Genomic DNA, 13,329 nt, shown 5'->3' on the forward strand with positions numbered 1-13,329 from the left:
CTCTTACCCCCCCCCCCCAACACACACACACACAGAGACAGACACCATGTTACCTTTTTGGTCTTGGGTTCTTCATCCAACATGGCTAACGTTCGAGCAAACTCTTCATCTTCATGCAACTGCCTCTCCAGCTGTAAAAAGCACCAACACAGTGAGATGCTTTTGTTATTTTTGTATCTAAACACTTTTAAATGTGTGCTTCATATGTTTAGAAGGAGAAAAGCTTTCTAAAATAACAATGCCATCTTCACACTAAACATTAACAGTCAAGCATCACAGGCCTGTTTCACTAAACTAACTTCACAGACTCTACACTTCCAGCTCTGTGAGCATAATAAAGTTGGTGTAAATTTATTTCTTCATTACATTTATTTATTGTATATGTGGGTATGCATGCCATAGCACACGTGAGGTCAAGAGACAATCTGTAAGGGTTGTTTTTCTCCTTGTGGGTCCCAAGGATTGAATCCAGGCCCTCAGACTCAGTAGAGGTACCTTTTTCCTGCTGAGCCATCTTACTGGCCAATGGGGTTGCCTGGTTCTAAAGTGATATTTCTTTATAAAATCTGAAGTCAGATTTTCTCTTAATGATTTTAATATAACATCTCGTCATTACATGTTTTGGGGCCTTGTCTGTCCTAAGGAAAAGCTCATGTGTATATGTATATCTATGTGGGTATGTACACTTGAGTGCAGACACCAGATAAGGGCATCAGATCCCCTGGAACTGGAGTTATAGACAGCTATAAGGCACTCAACCTAGGTGCTAGGAACCAAACTCTGGTCCTCTACAAAGGCAGTATTAGTTAGATCTTAACTGCGGAGTCATCTCTCCAGCCTACCCGACCCACCCAACCTTTTTCTTGAGATGGGGTCTTACTATACATCTCTGCTGGCCTGAAACTCACTATGTAGCCCAGGCTGGCCTCAAACTGACAGAGATCTGCCTGCCTCAGCCTCCAAAGTGCTGAGATTAAAAGCGTGTGCCACCATGCCTAGCTTATCTTCCTCCCAGTCATCTTTTGTGGAAGGCAGTGTCTCATGCAGTGCTAGATGGTCTGGAACCTACTATGTACACCAGACTTTGAACCCGCAAAGATCCACCTGCCTCTGCCCCTTCCTCTTGAGCACTGGGATTACAAGTGTGTCCACAGCTGGGCAGTGGTGGCGCACGCCTTTAATCCCAGCACTCAGAAGGCAGAGCCAGGCGGCTCTCTGTGAGTTCAAGGCCAGCCTGGGCTACAGAGTGGGTTCCAGGAAAGGCACAAAGCTACACAGAGAAACCGTCTTGAAAAACCAAAAAAAGGAAAAGAAAAAAAAAAAGTGTGTCCAACATCCCCAGCTTACTTATATGTATTTTAAACTCTAGAAATATCCCTCAAAGGAATCCTAAGGGGCTGAAAATATGTCTTAGCTGTAGTGATATATTGTGTGCCCTAATAAAATCTGCCTGAAGATCAGAGAACAGAACAAGCCACTAGATTATAAACATAGAGGGTGGCACACACCTTTAATCCTAGCACTTGAGATCTCATGCCTTTGCTTGGGAAGCACACACATTTTTTTTTTTTTTTTTTTTTTTGGTTTTTCGAGACAGGGTTTCTCTGTGTAGCTTTGCGCCTTTCCTGGGACTCACTTGGTAGACCAGGCTGGCCTCGAACTCACAGAGATCCGCCTGCCTCTGCCTCCCGAGTGCTGGGATTAAAGGCGTGCGCCACCACTGCCCGGCAGCACACACATCTTTAATCCCAGCACTAGGAAGGAAGTGATGGCTGGGCAGAGAAAGGTATAGAAGGCGTGAGGAGACAGGAACTAAAGGCTTTTCAGGCTGAGGAGTCCTAGAGGTAAGATGTGGCAGTGGCTTGTTCCTTTGTCTCTCTGATCTTCAGACGAATTTTATTAGGGTACACAACATATCACCACACTCAGCAGTTAAGAGTACATACTGCTCTTCCAGAGAACCCAGGTTAGGTGCCCAGGACCTATGCTGGGAGACTCACAACTTTTTAACTCCAGCTCTAAAGAGATATGATGCTTCTGATGATCCCCACAGGCAACGGGACTCACATGCACATACCAACATACAAACACACACATATACATATAATTAAAAATAATTCTTTTTTTAAGTTCTCAATCTATAAGAAAATAGTGTAAACCTGAATCTAACCCTGGGAGATAGCTCAACAGTTAAGAGCACCAGATGCTCTTCAGAGAACCCCTGTTTGATTCCCAGCACCCGCATGGCTGCTCTCTTCCGGGCTCCACAGCATCAGGCACACATGTGGGGCAGACATACATGCAGGTAAAACACTTACACACATAAAGTACAAACATAAAAAATTTTTTAATAGGAAAGTATTTTTTCACGCACATACTTTTAAAAGTGTAAAGTATGTTTACACACAAATACCACCACCACTTTCCCTATCAAACCTCTATTAACACACGGACATTCTAAGCACCTATCATTTCATCAAAACATAGCTTCTTTCAGAAGAGAATGTGAAATAATGAAATACACTTACCATTATAAACTAAACATCTCACGTACCCTGGAAAACCTAACTAGTATCCCAACCTAGTATCCAACAACATTTTATATTATTCAAACAGGAAAAGCCTGCAAAAACCTATTCAGTCTGAAAGAGAGCTGAAAGCTGGGGTACGCTTGATTAGAACTCAGTCAACACGCTCTTCTGGTTATGGAAGGAACTAGCCACACGGGAAAATAGCTCACCGATAGAGGCCACATGAGAGCACGTGCAAGACCCAGCATTTCATCCCCACTAGCAAAACAACCTAGCCTAGGAACTCATGCTAAGTCAGGCTATAAGAACAGACAGGGCAGGCACCCTTACACATTCCCGACTAGCACTTCTTCACTACAAATGGACTCGGCACCTAACTGCTAATCAACTCGAACGTCTTCGTCACAGGAGCCGCAGACTCTATGGCAGCCTTGTACCGCTTGTTCCAATACACACTACACACTGCCGTGTGTTTATGGTAGGGGGGCTCTGGGTGCTTTAGAAAGAGCCGGTACACTTCTAGAAAATTCAGGGCAGTGGTGGCGCACACCTTTAATCCCAGCACTCGGAGACAGAGGCAGGCGGATCTCCGAGTTCCAGGACAGCCAGGGCTACAGAGAGAAACCCTGTCTCAAAAAAACAAAAGCAAGAAAGAAAAGTTTACTACTGGTGATTATGGCCTGTAATAAAAAACGCTGTGTTTTAACAGAACGTTTAATGTAACTGATTTCATGTAGCATCTGATATACGGACTTGAGTGTAAGATAATGGACATACAGTTACCATGAATAAAGAGAAGTACAACTGGGATGGGACTCTTGGAAGAATATTAGGAAAGATCATCAATTATTAACATCCTAAAAGTCTTTCATTAGATTAACAAACTAAAGACTCTAAAGAATGTGACAGAAATGGGGAAATGGGACTGTGATACCTTTGGAAAGAACTGGATAATCCTCTACTATTTGGGACAGATAAGGTAAGTTAGATGCCTGAGAATGACTTCACAGGCTGACCTAGGTCATGTGTACTACCCTGAGTCATCAGGATACCTGTTTAGAAATAATACAACTCAATACAACCAAAGACAGGAAGATATTTTTCTTTCCTGTTGTTCTGAGACAGGGTCTCACTATATAGTGTTGGCTAGCCTGGAACTTGCTATGTAGACCAGGTTGGCCTCAAATTCTTAGAGATCTGCCTGCCTCTGCTGGGATTAAAGGTGTGAACCATCATGTTAATGGAATGAAGAACCACAGCAAGGTCTAGTCCCTGCACTACAACAAGCATTTAGACATAATCAGTTCTGGGAGGTAGACCTTGAAAGCTACACACAGACGGCATTTAGATCACAATTTTAATAAACAGTAACAGTTGCTGAGGGTCTGGGAAAAGGACACCTACTCTAAGAAACAGGGAAGGAGTTCAATAAACCCCCAAACCTGAAGCTTTGGAAGACGAGCCCTCCCGTGAACTGCGCTCACAGTCGGTGTCTGCAAACACCCGGCTCCCTGGTCTTCCCCTCCATTCACAACTCTCCTCATCTCTGCTAGATCCTCCTCTTCATCTCTAAATGTTAAGGACCCGGGGTTCAATCCTGGAAGCCTCTCCTTTTGTTCACATTCTCTCCAAGGTATACACGTATTAAATGCCACACAAATGCTAATGACTTCCAAAGACACAGCTTCCGCTGAGCACCAGACTTGTGAACCTCTTCTCATCAGCTACCTCCTGTGTATCTCACCTGGAGGTCTATCAGACATCTGCAACTTAACTGTCAAAACAGAACTCTTTTTAAAAAATTACTGTGTACGTGTGTGAGGGAGTGTGCATGGGTGTTCATGTGGAGAGCCGACAACTTTTCTTCTACCTGAACGTGGGTTCCAGAGATCAAACTCAGGTGGCCAGGCTTCCCTGTCAACCACCCTTAATCATCTCGCCAGCCTCTAACGGAACTCTTAACTTCTCTGTACCAACTGGCTCTCCACCCTGTGTTCTGGTCCTCATTAACAGCATCCCCCCTCATCCAGCTGCTCAGGTCCCCTTACTGCAAACCTGTCAGCAGCTCTAAGGCCTTGAGTCGCCTCTCACCACCTCTTCCACTTCCTTCCTGATATAACCAACATCTCCCACCCGCCATACCTTACAAGTCTCCAAGCTGGTCTGCTTCTACTCATGCCCAACTACTGGGAAGGACCTCAATTACCGTTTGCATTAGAGAAGCCAGTGTGCTTTTTAAGACCCACCAAGTCGGGTCACTTTATTAAGAACGCCAATGGTGTCCCATTTCACAGAAACTGAATCTGAAGTCCTGACCAATCCAAGTTCTCTTCATGGGTATCAAAGACCCAGTGTGACCTACAGGACTTGCTGATGGCCATTCCTCCAAATCACCTAACTTTCTTCTTTCTCACTCATTTGCCCAGCCATACTGGTCTCCTGAGCACACTTCCTCCTCAGGATGCTTACACTTGCTGTCCCGTGCTTAGTGGGGGATCTGAGTAGCCACCACTGACTCACTGTGCTTCACGTTCTGACACAATTCATTCCCTGCCTACCCCAGAACTACCCCTTCACTCTTCTTCTTCACTACACCTGTAACTACCTGGCATTTTATTTTCTTCCTTTATTTTCTATGTAAACTGTAGTCATCTACTACTACAGCAGTTCAAGGAACTCCATAAGTGATGAATGAACCCTCGTCAGATATGGGTTTACAGCTCAAGAGAGCATCCTGAATCAAACTGAAGTCATCAGTATATACAGTAACCAAAACAATGGGGAAGGGTAGGTGTGCTCAGAGTGAACGCAAAAAGACACAGGAACAAATGAAATTCTTTCATTCACTGAGGAGCCTCCTAGTCACAGAACTTCAAATTTTTACATAAATAATTATCTTTTACAGGAATTTATATTCCCATATACTAGATTTTAATTTATTTTACACCAAACTTCTAATGAGGCTCAATTCAAAATTAAACTATAACAATTTTGAGCTAAGCATGGTTGTGCACAACTATAATCTAGAAAAACTGAGGTAGAACTGTGAGTTCAAGGCCAGACTAGCCTACACAGTGAGTTCTAGCCCTGTCTTGGCTAGATAGACAGACAGGCAGTAATGCCCTATTCAAAGGAAAAAAAACTGGAACATCTTGACTATTTGTAAATAGGTACACCAAGTCACAACCTCAAGTTATTAATGATAATTAAGTGGAATGGCAATACCTCCGCGTCTTCATCAAGCTGCAACTGCTTGGCAATGGCCTCATCATTTAACCTGGAGTCATCCATGTTTTGAGAAGACTGTATTCCAAAGAAAATCAAGCAAGACAAAACATAAATTAAGCTAAAAGTAAAGTGCTTTTTTTGGGGGGGCAACACCTAATTAAACACATCAGTGAGAGAGAGGTCTATCAGTAATAGTCACAATCCACAGCAGCAACAAAGTCAAGATTATGGTTGTTCTGATGACATCAGTTTCATAAAGAGTGAATATCCTACAGGCAGATGGCTCTCATTCTGTTCTTCTGGTATGTTCAAGAGAAGTGTGCACACACACACTATAGGTTAATGCTCTGGCTCGCAAAGTAGTCTAAAACACTGGCCAATCAATGTAAGAATGACGGCTCAGGCCTGGGCAGGCACCAACCAATCAGCACACACTATAGCACAGCCTATGAGGTACTACCTCCCCTGTACTTCATCTATATGCCCATTTCCTAAGCGGCCAGAAAAAGATGAATCCAGTATCAGTCAAACTAGAGAAGATCAGCACAGCTACACTCTGTTAATATGATGTTTATCTCATTTCAAGTAAAACTGTGCGCTTCTGTTTGCTAAAGGCAATAGTAAAATAAGTTTGCGTTTTGAAAATTCCACTAAGAATGTGATTTTTTTCTTATAGTTAAATGGTTTCCTGCTTTCAAGTAAAAATAAATACGTATCTACATAGCTTCCAAATTGAGGGCAATATTTATCTATAATCATGGAAAATTATTTCATTATTGATAAGGCATGCTTGCTCATTCATAATATCCCATCATCCTTACTAGTATCCTTGAGTGGGTATCAATCCTGAACATTCTTTCTGCTATTGTTTCCAATAGCTTCATTATGCAGCCCAGGCTGACCTCAAGCTAATGATCTTCTTGCCCCAGTCTCCCGAATGCTGCCAACACAGGCGCACGCCAGTGTGCTCAGCAATCCTCACTCTGGCGTGCATGCGTGCAGAGTGCTCACCTCTTTTCTTCTGCTTGCCACCATCTTCTTTCCAGATCTCTGGACACTTTCGGTTCCAAAATAATCGAGCACTGACGTTGGTGTAAGCTTTATTGGTGATAAAGGTTTATTCTTAGTCTTAGTGGTCTCTTCATTCTTTTTCGCGGTTGATGCTCCACGGTGACTGTTTGCAGACACTCCATTCTCTTTGGATTTGGAGGCTGCCTTTTTACACACAAAGTCATCGTCTTCATCTTAAATGGAAAGTATTTTTTGATAAAGCATAGGTCTTAATTATATAAAGTAATCGTTTCTAGCAGCTTAAAAAAAAAAAAGCAATACCTTGGGTTGTTTTTTCCTTCCCATCTTCTGAATTTAACAGTCACACTTACATTCACAAGGGCCAGGCCTATGGTTACATAAATATCTACAACATACCCACTATACACCAGGCACTGAGGGTGCAACTAAAGGGCTAAGAAGAAACCACTTCAGCAGTGAAAAGACGTACCGCAGCCCCTGACCTCATGAAATCTGTGCTCTACAGGAAGACAGAGATACACTAATTTTTTACATACATACATATGTATGTATGTATGTATACAATCAAATACACACACATGCATACACACATACACATTTTATTTCCAAGCTGCATAAAGAAAAAGTAAAACAAGAAAGGAAACTAAGGTGTGATTAAGAGTACAAGAGGCCTTGGGACCAATCTCCAGTCATGACTCCCCACATCAAGAAGGGGGATGATTAGAGAGAGGGGTATAGATCAGCAGGAGAGTACCTGCCTAACACACATGAGAGTCTAAGGTTCACTTCCCAATACCACAAAGGGAAAAAAAATGTCCCAGAAAGTGAGGGATGTTCTTTCTAACAAAGCAGTCAAGGAAAGCCTATTCTTGGGGGATCAAACTCAAGGCCTCGTGTGTGCGAGGCAAGTACTCTACCCCTTAGCTACAATTCTTTGTTTTTTTCAGACAGAGTCTATGTAGCTCATGTTGGCTTTGACCTTCCTGCATGGCCAGGGCTAACCTCCAACTCAAACCTCCTGCTTCAACAAACCCTAATACTGTATGACCCAAAATACCTGACTAAGAAAAGTCTCTCTGATAAGCAACATCTGCTTGTCAGATGTTGTTGTTGTTAACAGAGCCCCGAGACAAAAATGCCTCTAGCAAGAACAGTCAGAAAAGGTAAACCTCAAGCACCAAGCCTTACAGAGAGTGTGTTCCCAGGTTGAAGGCCATGCACCTAGCTACAAGAGTTCAGACAAAGAGGTACAAGTCAAATCCTACAGGACTTCCTAGGTGACAGAAACTCAGGTTATAGCATAGAAGCCTGAGCAGTGTAATGTCACAGGCCAGTTTAGTCTTGTCCTTTGGAGAAGACACTGTAGAGGGGCAGGCAAAGGTAAGGAGCTCACTCAGGAAGCCATTACAGCTCCAGACAAGATGGAGTAAGGTAGGTGGCATGAAGTTCAGGCTCTGGCTACATACGTACTGAAGACTGATGTCTAACAATTATTTAACCATTCATTTGGGACTTCAAATTGCTTGTTTTGTTCCACTTTAAATCCTAAAAGAATTTCCAGCAGCCAAGAGATGCTGCAGTAGGTACAAGTGCTTTGTTGCTAATCCTGATGACCTGAGTTCTATCCCTGAGACCCACCTGGTAGGAGAGAACTCACTCCCACATGCTGTGTTCTAACCTTCAATCATTCACTGAGGTACACGTACCCATACATGTGGGATACATTTTGTCTACCCTGAAGGGAGGAGCTTTGTTCTACCACATGCTCTACACCACGATCTTCTGCCTTGTCAAAAGCCTAGATGGGACCAGAGATGGCTCAGTGTTTAGGAGCACTTATTTTTGCAGAGAACCCAGGGCTCCATTCCCAGCATCTACATGGTAGCTCATAAACCAGCAGTAACTCCAGCTCAAGGGGATCCTATGCCCTCTTCTGGCCTCCAAAGGCATTACATACATGTGGTTCACATACATAGAAACAGGCAAACACACACAGAAAATACAAGTATTTTCTAAAAGAAAAAATTATAGCCAGGCAGTGGTGGTGCACGCCTTTAATCCCAGCACTCAGGAGGCAGAGCCAGATGAATCTCTGTGAGTTTGAGTCCAGCCTGGTCTACAAAGTGAGATCCAGGACAGGCTCCAAAGCTACACAGAGAAACCCTGTCTCAGGAAAAAAAAAAAAAATATGAAGAATTATTATTTTAAAAAGCCCATAAGCGCCGGCGGTGGTGGTGCACGCCATAATCCCAGTACTCGGGAGGCAGAGGCAGGCGGATCTCTGTGAGTTCCAGTCCAGCCTGGGCTACAGAGTGAGTTCCAGGACAGGCTCGAAACCTGTCTCAAAAGACAAACAAACAAAAATAAACAACAACAAAAAAGCCCATCAGCAAAGCAGCCACCTAACTGAAACCTCTGAGATTATGAACCAAGTACTTTGTCACAGTGATGGGAATCCACCAGAATACTGTCACAGGCACATCTGAAGACATCTTGTCATCCTGCCTCAATTAAAAACAAAAACACAAAAAAACCTCGAAAAAAAACAGCTTGTCTCAATACCAACTAGCTGTCTTTCAAGTCCCTTCAGCCTTGCTACAATGAGGAAGCAGCTCAGAAAAACAACAACAAGAATGCAACACAGTAACTTGCTTCACAAAGACGCAATCATTTAACGGGTTTGCTGAGCCATCCTCCAGGAAAGGAAGTACTCTGCAATCCTACACAGCTCGCAGTTCCTCTTGTTTTCTAATAAACCTGATTTGTTTCTGTCTTTGTCTGAAGCCGAAGGCCAGCTCTTCTCTCCTCCCCAAATTCTGTAATAAAACACTGATAAACAGATCTAAGTCAGATTTCTGACAACTACTTGAAAATCATAGGCAACTCAACACTTAAAATTTCCCTCCAGGATATCTGTCTCCTTGTAAAAACGCCATTTATTTTTATTTATAGACAACATAATTTCAAATGTGCTAACAATGACCGAGTAAACTAGCATTTTCCAACACAGAGCAGAGGAATTGCCTAGGAGAGGAGATTGTTCTGCCACTTTGAGTTAGACATGTTCATTTATTCAGAATGATAACGGCTGGACGAGAAAGGGATAATGTGAAGGTCTATCATTAAAATCTATTTACAAGCCAAGGAGGGAAAACAAACCTAATTCTAGAGCTCCTCAGCTGAGAGCTGAGATCCATCTGCAAATGGATCCGACTGTCCTAATGCTACCAATGTCTTGCCTTTGGTCTGGAACATACCGAAATCCAATTAACAGGTAGATTTCATTACAAGGATTAAAAATAATTGACTTAGCAACAAGTGAAACTCTAGGCAGGGAAGCTGGGCGAAGGCTCAGTGTATGGATGCAGTTCCTTTGCACCACGTCTCCCTGCCGGCTTGGTTTGGAAGGGGAGAGAAAGGTTCACTTGTTAGGCCTCCAAAATACTCGTTAATAAATGAATGGAAGAGGCAGCAGGCATCCCATCTCCAGTCATTCATGTGGTAAATAAATCAGTCTCTGCATATAAGCAGAAAATCAAAACTGATAAGAAGCCAGGAGTCTCAGGATTTGTTACCAATAAATCCTTTCAGAATCAAAGTGAGTCAGTTAAACAAATGCAGAGACCCACAGTCAAACATTAGGTGGAGTTCAGGGAATCCTGCAGAAGAGGGAGAGGAAGGACTGTAGGAGATAGTGGGGTTAAGGGCACCATAAGAAAACATACAGAACTAATGAACCTGGACTCACTGGGGCTCAGAATCTAAACCAACCAGGGAGCCTGCATGGGCCTGACCTAGGCCCTCTGCAGATATGTGACAGTTGTGTAACTGTCTTCCTGTGGGACTCTTCACAGTGGGAGTAGGGGTTGTCTCTGACTCTGTTGCCTGCTTTTGGGACCCTTTCCTTCCTACTGGATTGCCTTGGGTTCAGCCTTAGTAGAAGAGGAGGTGCCTAGTCTCACTGCAACTTGATATACCATGGCTGGCTGATACCCGTGGGAGGCCTGCCTTTTTCCAAAGAACAACAGAAGAGGAAGGGTAGATGGGAGGGTCTGGGAGGAGAGGAGGAAGGGGAAGCTTTGGTCAGGATGTAAAAACAAAAACAAAAACAAACCAAACAAAAAGAAACACATCAGTCTATTAAACACATTTCAAAAATAGTTCAGGTGCAGGAGAGATGCCTCAGCAGTTAAGAGGACTTAGTTACTGCCAGGTGGTGTGGTGGTGGTGGTGGTGGTGGTGGTGGTGCACCCCTTTAATCCCAACACTCGGGAGTCAGAGGCAAGCAGATCTGAGTTTGAGGCCAGCCTGGTCTATAGGTTGAGTTCTAGAACAGCCAGGGCTACATAGAGAAATGACTTAAAAACACAGGGAGGGAGGGAGGGAGGGAGGGAGGGAGGGAGGGAGGGAGGGAGGAAGGGAGGGAGGGACTAGCTACTCTTCTAGGTTTGAGTCCCAGCACCCTTATGGAGGCTCACAGCTGTCTGTAACTCTAGTCCCAGGGGATCCAACACTCGTGCGGCCTCCACAGGTACAGACATATATGCAGACAAAACACACAGAAAACCAAATTCTTTCCTAATTCCCCTGGGGATTGGGGATTTAGCTCAGTGGCAGAGTACTTTCTCAGCAAGTGCAAAGGTTCCAGGTCAGTCCTCAACTCAGAGAAGAAAAAAAAAAAAAATCAAAGACAAACTATTCCCCTAGGGCTAGGAATGTAGCTCAGAGGTGGAGCATTCATTCACCTAGCCAAAGAATGATGATGCCTTTCCTCTGAAAGATACAGCAGCCAAAGAGAACACATTCGGGATCTTACCTGTCTCAGAAATGTAAGTAACAGGATCCTTCCGAGAAATTTTACCAGGTTTAGAAGACAGTGGCAATTTTTCTGATTTTTCTGATTTCTTTTTAGCATTTTTTACCTGCACTGTCTCCTCTGATTCTGAATCTATAAGAGAAGAATTAAAATTATGAAAGGAAATATCAGTGTATTTTTTAAGTGGTCATTATGAACCAATCCCCCAAGGAGCATCTCTTAATGAGTTTTTACATTACCTTTATCCAGTAATAAACTCATGCATTAGATTCCTATTGCTGTTTTAACAATCACTACAAACCAAATGGCTTAAAACCCACACATGTGGGCTGGGGACATCGTTCAGTGGGTAAAAGTGCTTGTTGTCAAGCCTGATGACCTAAGTTCTGTCCCCAGGACCCACATAGAAGGAGAAAGCCAACTGCCCCAAAGTACCTGTCCTACACACACACACCTACACACGCACACACACACACACACACACACAACCTACATACACACCTACACAGAAGTTCAACACAAATATATATACATTGTTTTTAAAGATTTATTTATTATGTATGCAGTATTCTGTCTGCACGTATCCCTGCAGGCCAGAAGAGGGCACCAGATCTCATTACAGATGGTTGTGAGCCACCATGTGGTTGCTGGGAATTGAACTCAGGACCTTTGGAAGCAGTGCTCTTAACCTCTGAGCCATCTCTCCAGCCCCTCAACAGAAATACATTATCTTTAACAATTCTGGGCAAAGTCTGATACAGGTCTTATGAGGACAACAGCAGGGATATGGTCCTTTCCAGTTCCCTCGGAAGAGTCGTTTCCTTATCATTTCCACTTACTAGCGGCTGCATCAATACACAGTTCTTAACCTCCATCTTCGAAACTAAAAAACTGGGCATGGTGGCCCTGGTCAGGGAGACTCAAAGTTCAGATTTGTTTGGGGTACAGGATAAAGGCCAGCATGGGCAACCTCAGTAAGATCTTGTGTCACTAACTTTTTAAAAATATCTTTCAAAGAGCTATGGATGTAGCTCAGGGGTAGAATGTTCGTGTGCACATGCAAGGCCTTGTGTTCTACTCCTACACCACACACAAATAAATACCCTCAAGCAGAGTGCTACCATCGCTCTGGTTTCTGACCTTCTTACACTCTTTGTTGGGGATGGGGGGAAGAGGATGTCGATCAAGGGTCTCTCGGTGTTGTCCTGGAGCTCTCTCACTGGAGCAAGGTGGCCTTGAACTCACAGGCCTGTCTCTGCCTCCAAGTGCCGGGATTAAAGGAGTGTGCATTCTCACACTCTAATCTCCCTCCAGACCTCTTCTGCCTCCCTACTCCTCAGGCACACTGAACCCATCTTATTTTAAGGTCATCTGAACCAATCTGCAGCTTTATTTCCACAGAGTCTAGGAATTCGATTGTGGCTCTATGGGAGACGTTACTCTCCTACTTGGCCATACTACTGGATGCGGTGCAGAGCAAGGTTCAAGCACTTAACACAGGGCCTGGTACAAGCAGCCTGTTCATCAACTCTCGGCCCTCCCTCTGTCCACACATCTGAAAGCTTGGCCTCACCCTGCTTGGATCCGTTTCTGATTCTGAGACAGGGTTTCATTCACCATTAGCCCTGGCTGGCCAGAGATCCACCTGCATCTGCCTCCAGACTGCTGGGGTTACAGGTGTGTGTCACCATACCCTGCCCATACTGCTTTAAACTAGTGTTT

The 13,329-nt window shown here is 43.8% G+C and overlaps 1 protein-coding gene across 2 annotated transcripts in view; it reads right to left on the reverse strand.

Moving 5' to 3' along the window:
* Rfc1 (replication factor C subunit 1) overlaps positions 1-13,329 on the reverse strand; it is a 74,411-nt gene that overhangs the window by 30,295 nt on the left and 30,787 nt on the right. For both annotated transcript variants that reach the window (XM_028882232.2, XM_028882231.2), the window contains exons 4-7: positions 11,608-11,739; positions 6,771-7,003; positions 5,757-5,834; positions 54-131 (exon numbers count right to left, since the gene is read on the reverse strand). In XM_028882232.2, the coding sequence (XP_028738065.1) occupies positions 54-131; positions 5,757-5,834; positions 6,771-7,003; positions 11,608-11,739 (521 nt within the window). The remainder of the gene's footprint in view (positions 1-53; positions 132-5,756; positions 5,835-6,770; positions 7,004-11,607; positions 11,740-13,329) is intronic.

This window comes from Peromyscus leucopus, chromosome 10 (genome assembly GCF_004664715.2).
Source record: "Peromyscus leucopus breed LL Stock chromosome 10, UCI_PerLeu_2.1, whole genome shotgun sequence".
Lineage (NCBI taxonomy): Eukaryota > Metazoa > Chordata > Mammalia > Rodentia > Cricetidae > Peromyscus > Peromyscus leucopus.